The 12,758-nt window shown below is 41.7% G+C and overlaps 1 protein-coding gene across 6 annotated transcripts in view; it reads left to right on the plus strand.

Annotated features, from left to right (window-relative positions):
• DROSHA (drosha ribonuclease III) overlaps positions 1-12,758 on the plus strand; it is a 119,463-nt gene that overhangs the window by 68,687 nt on the left and 38,018 nt on the right. For all 6 annotated transcript variants that reach the window (XM_043488603.1, XM_043488601.1, XM_043488602.1 and 3 more), the window contains 3 exons: positions 1,896-2,003; positions 2,536-2,674; positions 3,018-3,078. In XM_043488603.1, coding sequence (XP_043344538.1) covers positions 1,896-2,003; positions 2,536-2,674; positions 3,018-3,078 — 308 coding nt within the window. The remainder of the gene's footprint in view (positions 1-1,895; positions 2,004-2,535; positions 2,675-3,017; positions 3,079-12,758) is intronic.

A 12,758-nucleotide genomic window follows, 5' to 3' on the forward strand; every position in this document is an offset into this window, starting at 1 on the left:
AAGGGAGATGCTTAGTGATTGTGTGTGGTCTCAACATTGCAAAGATTGATCATTTAACAAACTGAGCTAGGGTCTTATAGAGAACCTCAAGACTTATTTGTCAGGGATACAGAATGGACGGTGATCGTACCTACCTTTTTGTGGTGTTCACAAGAACCATACTTACTTGGAAAGAGAACCTGGCTCTATTTGGAGTAAGTTTGGAGGAAGTGATGAAGGGACTCACAGCTGTTTCATGTGAGTAAAGGGTAAAGAAAATAAGACTTAGTTTGGTGAAGAGAAGATGTGGGAACTTTGCCATTAAATATATTTTGTTCTTTTCTGGGGTAGATCAGAGGGATAGATTATTTTCTAATAGTCAGCATACTCTGAAGATAGTTATTTTCTTAACAGGTAATGATTCTTCCCTCGCTGGAGGTTTGAAAACAACTCACTAGTTTGAGTTCATACTTTAGAAAGATAGTTACACTGCATAGTCTTCATGACCCATCCTCCTTGAGTGCTTAGCCTCAATACCCATGAGTCCCATGCAGTTGAAATGCCTGGGAAACTGTATTATACTTTGGCCACATACTTTGTTTCCTTATTACTGTGTTTTTTAATACAGCATGGATCAAAGTATAGTGGACAAAATGCCAGTAATTCGAATCAGAATGGCATATCTCTGGGAAGCCCCTGGGGGCAAAAAGAGTGTCTCCATCTTTTTTCTTTTCCACAGCTATTATAAACCTTGCACGTGGAGGTGCTCAATACATATTTACTGAATTGAACTGGAAAGAAAGACTTTCTGTTGATTGAAGATCCTTTTTGGGAGAACTAATCTTTCTTTATAAGTTAATACTGGGAACTGATTTCTGTAATTTCAAGCAAATCCATTATCATGTATTTTTAAATAATGTCAGCTTAAAATACTTCAAAGACTAAAATGACAGAAAACACATGTCAGTCATTCTGTGGGCTGTGCCCATCCTCCAGGTTCTGATGAATAAGAATGACTTCTTCATTCTCTTGATTTCTAGGGAAACGTTATTAAAAAAAGGAAAAAGATACGCTCTCCATGAAATTGTCTCCCAATAAGGAATCTATAGCCAAATGAAAAGTGATTGAAATAAAAGTTCTGTGTCCTCAGGTGATTTAACTGTATTGATGGTTTTTATAAAAGTTATCCTCATAATGTTAGATTGAGTGTTAAACCTGGAATGGCCCTTCGAGATCATCTGGCTGAGAAGTTCTTACCCAGAGGCTAATGATGGGCTTTAGAGATCTGTGAACTCATTAAAATTCCATAAAATTTTTGCGTGTTTGTGCACACAGGCCTTTTTCTGGGGAAAAACTCATTTTCCTTAGATCTCAGAAGTGCCTTGACCCTGACAAAGTTTCAGAATTTGTGAGTCCTAATCCATTCCCTTAGAATTAAAGAAACAAGGAGGTACAGAAATTCTCATGGCTTCCTCGAGGGTACACTGCTGGCTTCTGATGAACCAGGGCCCTTCCTACTTCAGTGAGGGCCGCACATGCCTTATCTAAGCAGCCTTTTGTATTCACTCATTTGATCCTTTCAGCTGTCCTTGGAGGTAGCTACCCCAGTTGTCCTCAGTTGACAGATGAGAAATCAGAAACAGAGAGGTTAAGTAACTTACCTTAAGTCCCAGGATGAATGAATGACAGCCAGATTTGGACCCAGCGCTCTGGTTCCAGAGATCGTATCTCTAACTACTTAGTCCACTGCCCCTCACAGGGGGTATGCCAGGGTGCCGTGCTGCCAGTACACTGTTTTAAGACTTTGGGAGATGGGATTTGGGATGTAAAAATGTTCTTTGTTTGCTGTAAAATAAACGAAATGTTCTTAATACATTTTTAGAGAATTAAACATACTGAAATGTGCTTTTTCCTAGCATGCCATGATGCTGCCGGTTCTGACCCATCATATTCGCTACCACCAGTGCCTAATGCATCTGGACAAGTTGATAGGATATACTTTCCAAGATCGTTGTCTGTTACAGGTGAGAGTTACTCTCCTGTACATTTATATAATAACAAGATAGGAGTAATTCATCTTGCAGGTTACAAGTGGAGTGTGGAGAATCTCTATTTTGGAGAGGATGAGGACGTCTAGAAACATAGGCTTCTCCATTACTCTACTCTGATTGCCACTTTCAAACCCCTCTTCTCACTTTTTTTTTAGACTGTCCCTAAAGAAATAGACCAAAGATTTGCCTGAGAAACCTGACCTCATCTTTCATCTTTTCCTCTTTTGTGGCTCTTCTTTCCAGGTGCTGTGTATTCTAATTCTTCTGTGAAAGATGTGGATTTTTAGGTTTGTTTGCAGAAGAGGGCTTGAACCAAAGCTCTGGAAATTTGACACTGGAAAAAATGGAAAGTTTGGGGCTTAAAATTTAATTGGATAAACAAATCCCTTTCCTGTTTCATTTGTCATGGTGCTTCTATGCTTTTTTTTTGTTTGTTTGGTTGGTTTTTATTAAATTTTTTTTATGCTGAGTTTTTAAAACTGAACTTATGTCTTTGAAATTTTAGCTGGCCATGACCCACCCAAGTCATCACTTGAATTTTGGAATGAATCCTGATCATGCCAGGAATTCTTTGTCTAACTGTGGAATTCGGCAGCCCAAATATGGAGATAGAAAAGTTCATCACATGCACATGCGAAAAAAAGGTCTGTTTGGATTGCACTCTCCTATTTTGTTCTGTGTCCCCTGTTGTAAATTAAATCCCCACCAGGAATGGTTCCCTGGTAACTGTTTCATTCTGTCATTCTTTACTGCTTCTTGACTCTTATGTAATGACATTTACTTTGAGCACAGCTTTATAATAAGAGTGAATGAATTTTTGAGAAAATTTAATTTCTCCTATCACATAGTGTTTAACTAAGTTGATCAAACTTGTCCACATGCAAGTCAAATTGGAGTGAGATGAATAATTTTCTTTCTGCATGTCATATGATGGTTCTAGAATGCTTCTAACAAATTGACTTGTGATTTTTTTTTTTTAAAAACTAGGGATTAACACCTTAATAAATATTATGTCACGCCTTGGCCAAGATGACCCAACTCCCTCAAGGTAAGGTAGACTTTTTTATAATAGTTTTGTTGAGATAGAATTTACATACCATACAATTCACCCATTTAAAGTGCATACAATTCAGTGGTTTTTGGTATCTTCACAAAGTGGTGTACCTGTGATCACTGTCTAGTTTTAGAGCATTTTCGTCACGCCCAAAGGAAACCCCATACTCCATATTTCTCTCAGCTTGCCCAGCAGTAGGCAACTAGCAATCTTCTTTTAATCCACTTTTAATTTTTATGAATATGCCTATTCTGAACATTTTGTGTAAATGGTATCATACAATATGTGGTCTTTTGTGACTGGTTTATTTTACTTTATGTAATACTTAGAAGGTTTATCCATGTTGTAGTATATATTAGTTCTTCATTTCTTTTTATTGCCAAATAATATTCCATGGTATAGGTAGACCACATTTTGTTTATCTGGTCATCAGATTGATGGTCATTTCTTTTTCCTTTTTGGTTATTTTGAATGATGTTGCTATGAATATTTGTGTGCAGGTTTTTGTGTGGACATGTTTTGATTTTTCTTGGGTATATAACTGAAGTGGAATTTCTGGATGATATAGTAACTCTGTTTGACCTTTCCCTTAAGGAACTGCCAGACTGTTTCCAAAGAGTCTGTACCATTTTATATTTCCTAGCAGCAATATACAGAGGTTCTTGTTTCTTTGCATCTTTCCCAACCCTTGTTATTATCTGTCTTTTTGAACCTGGGCTTCCTAGTGGATATGAAATATCATCTCATTGTGGTTTTGTTGTATTTCTCTGATAACTAATGATGTTGAGCACCTTTTCATGTGCTTTTGGGCCATTCATATATCTCCCCTGAAGAAATATCTATTTGGATCCTTTTTGCATTTTTTAATCAAGTTACTTTTTGTTATTGAGTTAAAATCATTTTTTTTATGTACTCCAGATACAAATCCCTTATCAGATACGTGATTTGTAAAAAATTTTTTTCTCATTCTGTGGATCATCTTTTTACTGTTTTAATGAAGCACAGAAGTTTTGATTAATTCCAAATAATAGATAAATTGTGTTACTTTCGTTGCTTTTGTGTTTGGTGTCATGTCTAAGAAACCATTGCCTAATCTAAAGTCACAGAGATTTACAGCTGTTTCTTCTAAGACCCTTATGGCTTTTCTCTCACATTTAGATCTTTGGTCTGTTCTGAGTTAGAACTGGCATGACATAGAGGTCCAGCTGCTTTCTTTTGCTTGCGATATCATCCCAGCACCACCATTTCTTGAAAAGGCTAATATTTCCCCACTAAATCACCTTGGTTGAAATCACCCTTGTTGAAAATCAACTGATGGTATATATGAGGGTGTATTTTTGATTCTTAGTTTATTCCATTGATCTGTACGTCTGACCTTAAGCCAGTACCGCATTGTCTTGATTACTGTAGCTTTGTAGTAAGTTTTGCAATCTAGAAATGCAAGGTCCCTTTTCTAGCTTTCTTTTTTTTTCAAGATTGTTTTGGCTATTCTAGGCCTATTGCCTTTGCACATGAATTTTTTAATTAGCTTATTAACTTTCCAAAAAAGCTAGCTGGAATTGTGATAGGGATTGTGGTGAATCTGTGGATGAGTTTGTGGATGATTACCGTCTTAATATTAAGTCTCCTGCTTAATATTGTCTTCTGTTCCCTGAACATTCAACGTCTTTGTTTCTCATTTGTTGTCTTTAATTTCTCAGTGATGTTTTTAGTTTCCAGAGTATACAGTTTGTATGTCTTTTGTTGAATTTATTCCTAAGTATTTTATTCTTTACAATGCTATCCTAAATGAAATTATTTTTATAAGTTTAATTTTGGGATTGTTCATTGCAAGCACATAGGAATACAGTTGATTTTTTATTTTGATCTTGAATCTTGCAACGTTGATGAGCTCAGTTGTTAGCTCCAATAGTTTTTTAGTTGATTCCTTAAGATTTTTTTGGGATTCCCTGATAGCTCAGTTGGTAAAGAGTCCGCCTGTAATGCGCGAGACCTGGGTTTGATCCCTGGGTTGGGAAGATCCCCCGGAGAAGGGAAAGGCTGCCCACTCCAGTATTCTGGCCTGGAGAATTCCATAGACTGTACAGTCCATGGGATCGCAAAGAGCTGGACACGACTGAGAGACTTTCACTTCATTTTAAGATGTTCTATATAGATGATCGTTTCACCTGTAAATAGAGATAGTTTTACTTTTTCCTTTTCAGACTCAGTCAGTTCAGTTCAGTTCAGTCCAGTTGCTCAGTTGTGTCCGACTGTTTGCAGCCCCATGGACTGCAGTGTATCAGGCTTCCCTGTCCATCACTAACTCTTGAAGCATGCTCAAACTCATGTCCATCGAGTTGGTGATGCCATCCAACCATCTCATCCTCTGTCGTTCCCTTCTCCTCCTGCCCTCAATCTTTCCCAGCATCGGGGTCTTTTCCAGCGTGTCAGTTCTTCACATCAGGTGGCCAAAGTATTGGAGTTTCAGCTTCAGTCCTTCCAGTGAACATTCAGGACTGATTTCCTTTAGGATGAAATAGATGGATCTCCTTGCTATCCAAGGGACTCTCAAGAGTCTTCTCCAGCACCACAGTTCAAAAGCATCAATTCTTCGGCATTCAGCTTTCTTTTGGTCTCATATCCATCCATCCAACTCTTACATCCTTCCTTTTCAAGACTGGATGCCTTTTATTTCATTTTTCTTAACCTGGTCACCCTAGCTAGCGTCTCTAGTACAATATCCTGTAGAAGTGGTGAGAGAGGCTCCTTGCCTTCTCCTTAATCTTAAAAGGAAAACATTCTTTTACCATTGTGTTTGGGTTTTTCATAGGTGCCTTTTGTCATATTGAGGAAGTTCCCTTCTGTTCCTACTTTGCAGAATATTTTTGTCATGAGAGTATGTTGAATTTTGTCAAATGCTTTTTCTGCATCTATTAAGATAATCATGCTTTTTTAAAATTTATTTTATTCACATTGTGTATTACATTAATTGATTTGGGGGTGTTAAACCAACCTTGCCTTCCTGGGATACATTACACTTGATCATGGTGTATAATCCTTATACAGTGTGTTTAGGTAGAATTTAGCTGGTACTGTGCTGAGGATTTCTGGCCTGTAGTTTTCCTTTCCTTTGATGTTTTTGTCTGATTTCATTATTAGGATAATACTGGCCTCATATAACGGGTGGGAAAGTTTTATGTGTTAACTTTCCCTGTCTTATTTCTTGATTTTATTTATTTATTTATTTTTTATATATATATTTTTTATTTCTTGATTTTAAAAGCTACCTTCATGCATTAATATTTTCACTTTTGTGTGGCCTTGAGCCCCTGAAGAATCTGGGAAGGAAGTAGGCGGGGTCTATATAAACTCATTAACATCCTGGAAAACGGAATGGAAGCAAATGCCTGATGGCTAATGAGGCTCTAATGTTGCTCTCAGGAGGCTTATCTTTGTGTGTGAAGCACAGAAGTTTCTATTTTCAAAGCCAATACAGGAGACTGTTTAAGAGAGGCTTGCTTTTTAACCCGGGGCACTGAAAAGTTGAATAGTCAGACCTGTCCCTCTTAGGAAGCAGACTTGGATGGATGAAAGGTGGAGAGAGCAGGGTTAGAAGTGAAACACTGCTGCGGCTGGTAATGGCCTCTTCAGCCAGGTTAGTGCCCAGTCGAGCTGGCACAGCTTTCTCCCCTACCTTTTTCTTCATGTATCCCTTTTCTTTTCAAATAGGCTTGCCTTGAGGTTGCTTTCTTTTGAGGTTATCATGAACCAAACCGTCTTTTCCCCTTCAATCAAGAGGTAAAAAGAAAGGCAGGCCGAAACTTTAAAATTCCGGTTTGAAGATGATCACACGTCTCACTACTGTGTTCCGTGCGAGTCTAAGATCAGAAAAGAACTGTCTAATTAGAGGAGCCCTTAATCACACCCTCAGGGATAGCGTGGCCCTGGTTTCCCTATACCCTGCTATACTGTGAAGTCTCCAGATGGCCAGTTCTGTATTTTAATAAGTAGAACCCTGGGTCCCCTGCAGCCCCCTTCAGCAGGGCTACACATGCCATCGACCCATTCTTTTTCAATGATGAAAGCACAGGTTTAAGTGATCTTTGCCTCATCCACCCCACCCGCAGCTGTTGGCATATAAATTATGTCTTTTTGATAGCCCTGTTTCAACCTCATGGTTTATGTTTTCTTACCCTGGGAAAGGGAATGATAGCTGAGATACTTGTGTTCTTTCTGAATTTACATTTTGAAAATGATACCGCTGATAGAGAATGGACATGCTCTCTCTTGTCCTTTGACTTCTGTTCTGGCCTTTGTGGCTCTTGTGCTGAGAGTCTCTTGCCTTCTGTCCCATCTTTGCTGATACAGAATTGACCCCAACTTTCTATTCAAAAAGAGCCTTCTTGCCTCGGCAGCCAGTCCGGCGGATGCTTGGCTGTGGCTGTGTAGTAGCCCCAGCTGTGCTCGGCCCTGGGAGCTGTACTGAAGAAATGCAGACAGATTTAATCCAACAGACATTTGTCCAGTGCCTTTGGAGTTTGAGGCAGTTCACAGGTATTTCGGTTAGGATTTGGCGCCATCACTGCCAGGCCCGGGTTCAGTTCCCCATCAGGGAAGCCTTTCTTCTTCCTTTCTGTCTGCCACCTACCAACTTCCTCAGCATGACCATACCCTTAGTGGTCATGGCTCAGATGGTAAAGAATCTGCCTGCAATGCAGGAGACCTGGGTTCAATCCCTGGGCCAGGAAGATCCCCCAGAGAAGGGAACAGCAACCCACTCCAGTGTTCTTGCCTAGAGAATTCCATGGACAGAGGAGTCTAGCATGCTACAGTCCATGGGGTTGCAAAGAATTGGACATGACTGTGCAACTGACGTTTTCACTTCTTTCAAAGACAAGTAAGACATAGCCCCCGCCCACCAAGAGGTGTGACCCCTGGGGTGGGGTAAGAGCTCCATAAACATTCATAATATAAGGAAGACTCTGCTAAGCGCTTCAGTGAAGGTCAAAAACACAGCAACCACACCAGACTGCTGTGGGGCCAAGGAGAGCTCTGGTGGGTTGTTCAGGGATTATGGGGCAGTTATATACCATGCACTTGAATAATTGAGTTCCCTCGAAAGAATGTGCCCTCTCCCCTGTTTGTTTCTTAGTTTGTTGTTATAAAGTGGGATGCAGCAGTCTGCTCCTTGGAAGCATTTGTACATGTTTGAAACAAACACTATGCAGTTTCAGGCATCAGTGGTTACATTTCCTCCCAGGCAAGCCTGCTCAGAATTTTAGACTTGAGAAAGGAACAAGACAGCCAGTAGGCTAGTAGGTTGTTTGGGCATCCGTGTCCAGCACTGCAGGTGGAGGAACAGGGCAGGTTGGGGAGCTTGATGGAGTTCTTCCCCAGCCCCACCGAAAGCCCCTCCTTCCACCGCTGCCCATCCTGCCATGCAGGTAGTGCCGCCTTCTGCCGGGTCTCCCTCCAGACGGCCTTTCCAGGCGTCACCTTGCTATTTCTAGAGCCTCCATTCTAGTTTGTAGATGTAAACTGCTTGAAGGCTTTTTGTGACATTCCATCGCCTGCTGAATAAGTCTGAACCTCCTCGCCTGACAGTCTCAGCACCTGCTGACCCAAGCCACCCTTCCAGGCACATCGCTGTCTTCCCTGTGGCCTTCTGCACACCAGTAAGACCGAAATACTTCCCGTGCAGTCGAGCGTACCCTCTCCCTTCCCTAAATGCCGCGGTCATTGTAGCCGTGCTCACATTCTGCCGGCATTTCTTTTATGGTGCAAGTTTCAGTTCTCCCAGGTGTTATTAATATTTTGTGTCATAGTTTGATTTCTTTTTTTTAATACTGTGAGCATTTGGAAGGTCTTTGATCCTACTCTCTCTTTTCTTTTTTTCAAATTCTTTTTCTTTTCCAATTAGTGCCTTTCAAAAAGCAGGGCCTCAGTAAATAAGTCTTAAAGGAAAGAAGGCCATTCATGATATTACTTTTATTCCAGGTTTTTTACTTGTTGACTAGAAACAGGGAAATGAGCGTTAGATAAGGTCATGGTCAGAGCCTTCAGAAGTTTAACAGCTGGTGAGTCTCATAATCTGATTTGGGATCAGCTAGCATTTACAAGAAGAAGGCAATGGCAGCACACTCCAGTACTCTTGCCTGGAAAATCCCATGGATGGAGGAGCCTGGTAGGCTACAGTCCATGGGGTCGCTAAAAGCTGGACATGACTGAGCGACTTCACTTTCACTTTTCACTTTCATGCATTGGAGAAGGAAACGGCAACCCACTCCAGTGTTCTTGCCTGGAGAATCCCAGGGACAGGGGAGCCTGGTGGGCTGCCGTCTATGGGGTCGCACAGAGTTGGACATGAGTGAAGTGACTTAGCAGCAGCAGCAGCAGCAAGGAAATGGTAGTTGCAGAGTACCTTTTCAATCATGCTAAGTTGCTTCAGTCGTGTTCGACTCCTTGCAACCCTGTGGACCATCGCTGCCGGGCTCCTCTGTTCATGGGATTCTCCAGGCAAGAATACTGGAGTGGGTTGCCATTTTCTTCTCCAATCAGTTATACATTAAGTATCTGTCATTAAAAACAGTAACAATGCATTGAATATATGTGAATAGATGCTTAATCTGGGATCCATGGGTCCAGTTGGATCTGAGATCTAGTAGGGCTTCTCTCCCCAAGTGTTCAGTTAGATGTAATAGTGAAAGTCACTCAGTCATGTCCGATTCTTTGCAACCCCATGGACTGTACAGTCCATGGAATTCTCCAGGCCAGAATACTGGATTTTGTAGCCTTTCCCTTCTCCAGCGGATCTTCCCGATCCAGGAATTGAACTGGGGTCTCCTGCATTGCAAGTGGATTCTTTACCAACTGAGCTATCAGGGAAGCCCCAAATGAGGTATGCCTATAGTCTCTCTTATAATATTTTTTTATAATTACATGATGTGAAAATCACTCAGTCATGTCTGACACTCTGTCGTATCCGACTCTTTGCGACCCCATGGTCTATACAGTCATTGGAATTCTGCAGGCCAGGATACTGGAGTGGGTAGCCTTTCCCTTCTTCAGGGGATCTTGCCTACCCAGGAACCCAGGACTCCCGCATTGCAGGCGGATTCTTTACCAGCTGAGCCACAAATAGATGTAATGGACAGAAGGAAATTCCTGGGTTGGGTGGAAGTTTCAGTTGACCTGCAAGGCCCATTCTAGCTCTGCCCTACCAGTTGCCCCTTGAGGCTTGGAATACAAAGGTAAGAAAATGTTGTTCGTCCCTTCCCTGTAGCAGTTACCCTTGGACTTGGCCCATCCCAAGATGGTTTTCTATGGAGTAGATGACACCTTATGGTAATTACTATGATAGGGAAATTGTTCTGTTTTATAAAGTGTTTTGATTTCCACAGACCAAATGTGCTATCTAAGTGCTACAGTTAATCTAAATTTCATAATGCCTCTGTTGATTCAGTTCTCAAAAGCAAATGGAATGTTTACTGCTCTGTAAACATCTCATCTTGGAGCTTGCTAGTATTTAAACAGGGGTGATTAAAGGAAGTATAAACAATGGAAGAAGGAACAAAAGACTTGCCGCTGTAGACAGCAAGGACCAGCAACTCACTGTGTCCATTTTTCCAGATAAACCTCTGGGTTAGGAATTGTCCGATATAGTAATAAACTAAAATGGTATTTAACCCCCATTTTCGTTTGTGGCCTACTGCCAGAGTTTAGTCACGGTGAGGATACAAAAAAAACATATGCTGGATAGGGTACAAATTATTTAATGGATGGCAGACTTACTATTGAATAAACTTGTTTAGCACTGTGACCTTGTATTTTAACACACTGAATAATGGTCTGCCTTCAAGGTTATTAAAATTCTTGATGTAGTTCCTGTCTCCCTGAAAGTTTATAAATGAAATTAAATAAAATTTATACCAATATGACTTAATTCAAAATAGTATATGACTCAAAGCAGCTATTATTCTTTGACTGGTTGTCTTGTTATTCTTCAGTTAAGCCTAAGACAGTCCAAAGTATGGTTCGTCTTCACTCTGGACTCCGGCCAGGGTTTCTTGCTTTCCACCTTAACTAGGTTTTCCTGTATTGTACTTTGAACTGTGGGGAAGATGATAGTCTTTACCACAGAAAATGCATGTTTATTTTACTGGCTGGTGGGAAAGAATAGGATAATGTTAATTTCTCTCTTTTAAAAAAATGTATTCTTTCTTAGTTCCTATCATCTCTCAGGCAGTAGCTTATTTTAGGATCTTCTTTTGCATGGCTTCAGACAACACGCGAGTTCCCAGCCTACCCGAGTCACAGTCTGGCTTGTCTCCACCACTTCACAGAGCTTGCCCTTCCGTGGCTTCAGCCATCTCCCTGGTATGAGTCAGTGCTCTCTTCTCATCTTGCTGAGTCTGTTTCTTTAATGGAAACATGCTCTTCTCTTTGGCTGGAGGATAACACTGGCCTCCTCTTCCTCCCACCACCCCGCCAGTTCCCCTATGCTGGCTTCCTTTCTGCTAGACCACAGCCATGACCCTTTCCTAGGCTCAGTCCTGGGACCCCTTGCCTAGCTGCATTCTCTGCAAACTAGTGCCATCCAGTTTCAGCATCTGAAATCCTATCGACGTGTAGACCACTCTTATAGTATTCTTGCCTGGAGAATTCCATGGACAGAGGTGCCTGGCAGGCTACCATCCATGGGGTCGCAAAGAGTTGGAAATGACTGACTCACACACACACACACACACAGATTTATTACTAATTTTGTTCTTGCCTGTGAACAATAGGTTAATATATCTAGCATTTTGCTGGATCTCTCCATTTGGATGTTTTATGCACATTTCAAAGTTAGCATATCTACAAGGCAACTCTTGCTTCTTCCCAAACGTGTTCCCCGTCTTGGTCTTCCCGTTGCAGTGAATGGCAGCACTTCTCACCTAGCCACGTGAGCCAGAGTCGGGCACTGCCCCTCAACCTCTTCTTGTTGGTTAGCTTCCCAGTCCCACCTATCAGCACCTCTTTTCTGCTCCATCTTTCAAATGTCTCCCAAATCTGACAGCATCTCTGCCCCTCCTCAGTCACCTCTCCAGCCTGCGCCTCCATCATGTCACATCAGGACCAAGCAGTATCCGCTTGTCTTTTCCTGTGCTCAATCTCTGCTAAAGGCAGCCAGAGGCCTTTAAAAGCCTCAGTTAGATCAGGTCACCATCTCTGATAAACAGAGAGATGGTGACCTGCTTGCACTGAGAGACTCGCAGGTGGAAGGAGGCTTCCATGAGCCACCTTCCTGCTGGGTTCAGCCTCGTACTCTGACATGAGAAACCCAGCTTGTAAGATGAACCTTCCTCAAAATAATTGAGATATAAATAAAATGCAGTCTCTGCACCAAGGGAGTGTACTCATTTTGATAAGGGATTCAGGTGGGGATTCATCTGGACCTCACATTCTGCTAGACCTCGAGGGATGAGTCGGTTTTCAGGGGGCCTTGCTGTCCAGGGGAGACCTGAAAGCTCCAGGGCAGCACGGAGCTTGGCCTGCACAGAGGCCCTGAGTGTTTGAGGGGGTGCCCTCTTCAGAGAGGACCAGGCAGTTTTGGAAAAGGATCCAGTGCATTGGTGGGAGAGGATAGCAGTGGTAAAGAACCCACCTGCCAATGCAGGAGACCTAAGAGACGCTAGTTCATCCCTGGGTCA

The sequence above is a fragment of the Cervus canadensis genome, chromosome 16, assembly GCF_019320065.1.
Source record: "Cervus canadensis isolate Bull #8, Minnesota chromosome 16, ASM1932006v1, whole genome shotgun sequence".
In the NCBI taxonomy this organism is placed as follows: domain Eukaryota; kingdom Metazoa; phylum Chordata; class Mammalia; order Artiodactyla; family Cervidae; genus Cervus; species Cervus canadensis.